Source organism: Sinocyclocheilus rhinocerous, unplaced genomic scaffold, assembly GCF_001515625.1.
Source record: "Sinocyclocheilus rhinocerous isolate Xijiao unplaced genomic scaffold, SAMN03320098_v1.1 scaffold15, whole genome shotgun sequence".
Lineage (NCBI taxonomy): Eukaryota > Metazoa > Chordata > Actinopteri > Cypriniformes > Cyprinidae > Sinocyclocheilus > Sinocyclocheilus rhinocerous.
In genome coordinates, this window is record NW_015631053.1 from 615,783 (window position 1) to 617,512 (window position 1,730).

The window sequence follows — 1,730 nt, forward strand, 5'->3', positions numbered from 1 at the left end:
TGCTATGCAGTTGCTAAGGTGTTCTGAGTGGTTGTTGGTGTGTTGCAAATGCTTACTAATATAATAGTGAAGCTTGACTTGGAAAATGTCACTAGAAATGGGGAAAATGGATTTCGACTCGTTTGGCTCTTATGAAACTTAATTTATTATAGTAACCGTAGTTCAACTATAGTATATGTAGAAAAACGCAGTAACCACAAATGTACTATTATTTTAACTATATCTGGGTAACACTTTATTTTAAGGTGTCCTTGTTACACGTTACATTAATTGTTATTATACTATTATAATAATAATTAATTATGCACTATTGCATGCAAGTAACCCTAAGCCAAACCCTAATAACCCTAACCATATCGTAAGTACATGTAGTTAATTAATATTACTCAGTACTTAAATGCATAATTAAACTGTAACAATGACACCTTAAAATAAAGTGAAATTTGTAGTAAAGGGAATAATAATAGTAATAATAATAATCAATTTGGCAAAATAAATCACGGATAGTACAGTTTTGCTTATGCAACAACACTAGTTTTTGTCCTGTAGAGAATACAAGTGGTGTTTACCTGTGAAAACAGTGTTGATACTGTTGCTATTTGGCCCTTATGAAACAATCAATTTACTATAGTACCCATAGTTCAACTATAGTACAGTATATGCACAGTATAACCACAAATTTACCATGGTTGACATTATTTGAACTATAAAATTTGGGAATAATAATCATACATTTGGCAAAAATAATCATAAATTTGGTAAAATGCACTTATGTAACACCATAGTTAGTTTTCACAAGGGAGATATGAGCAAAAATACACGAGTAAGTAATCCGAATGAGAACGAAATAAATGCAAATCTGATTAAAACACTGTAAATGACTATAAAATCTGTTTATGAAAAATATGCACGTAAGGAAAGTCGTTTCAGAGGTGGAGCAGGTGATGAAAGACTATGATGCACTGATGAATGAGCCACAATAAGAACACGAATTAAGCAAATAGGGTCGATTCATGTTTTTCAATGCTGAGTTCCCAGCTCACTATGCACCAGATGCTTTTACGCGGTTTGTAGCCCGTCTTACCCACTACGTCATGTGGCCCATCCATCCATCCATCATCCATGTCATGCACATCAGCTCAGTGCCAGTGAGTGGCTCAAGGGCAGCGGATCCGCTGTCACAAGCCCAAGTAGGACACATGAATCACGGAGCGCCGCGCAGCTGCGTGTTTTTGGTAGTTGCGCCGCATCCAGCGCGGCATCAGAGTTTAAATCTCACTGTCAGACGCGCAAGAAGACAGAACCCCTGCGGTATAAGCGCTAGCGCACGCATGCCGCATCAATCCTCTGTATTTACATGCGATCGCGCCACACGTGTGAAGCTGCAAAGCAAACAGATCCAGAGCAGGCGAGGCGATGCCCACCCAGCCCTGGCATCCACTGCTGCTGCAGACGCACAAGAATCACCGCGCTGCGGGAAAAGCGACGCATGCACTCACCTCGTTCACCTCCGCAGGCATGCTGGCGACGCAGAGCGGCGTGTGTGCGCGGTTTTTCTGGGTAAATACAGCAGTGTGCGGCTCACACATGAGCAGCCATCCTTCCTCCTGCCTCACGCGTCCACATGCACTCGATCATGCTCTCACACACACACACACACACACGCAGCGCAGTGGACGAGCTGCTGAATCAACAGCGATTCACACACACTCTTCACCGCCCGGCGAGGA

At 41.9% G+C, this 1,730-nt stretch overlaps 1 protein-coding gene across 1 annotated transcript in view; it reads right to left on the reverse strand.

Annotated features, from left to right (window-relative positions):
- The window catches only part of arvcfa (ARVCF delta catenin family member a), a 36,046-nt gene extending 34,390 nt beyond the window's left edge, over positions 1-1,656 (reverse strand). Inside the window, exon 1 of the mRNA XM_016554075.1 lies at positions 1,500-1,656. Coding sequence (XP_016409561.1) covers positions 1,500-1,589 — 90 coding nt within the window. The 5' untranslated portion in view covers positions 1,590-1,656. The remainder of the gene's footprint in view (positions 1-1,499) is intronic.
- Between the last annotated feature and the right edge of the window lie 74 nt (positions 1,657-1,730).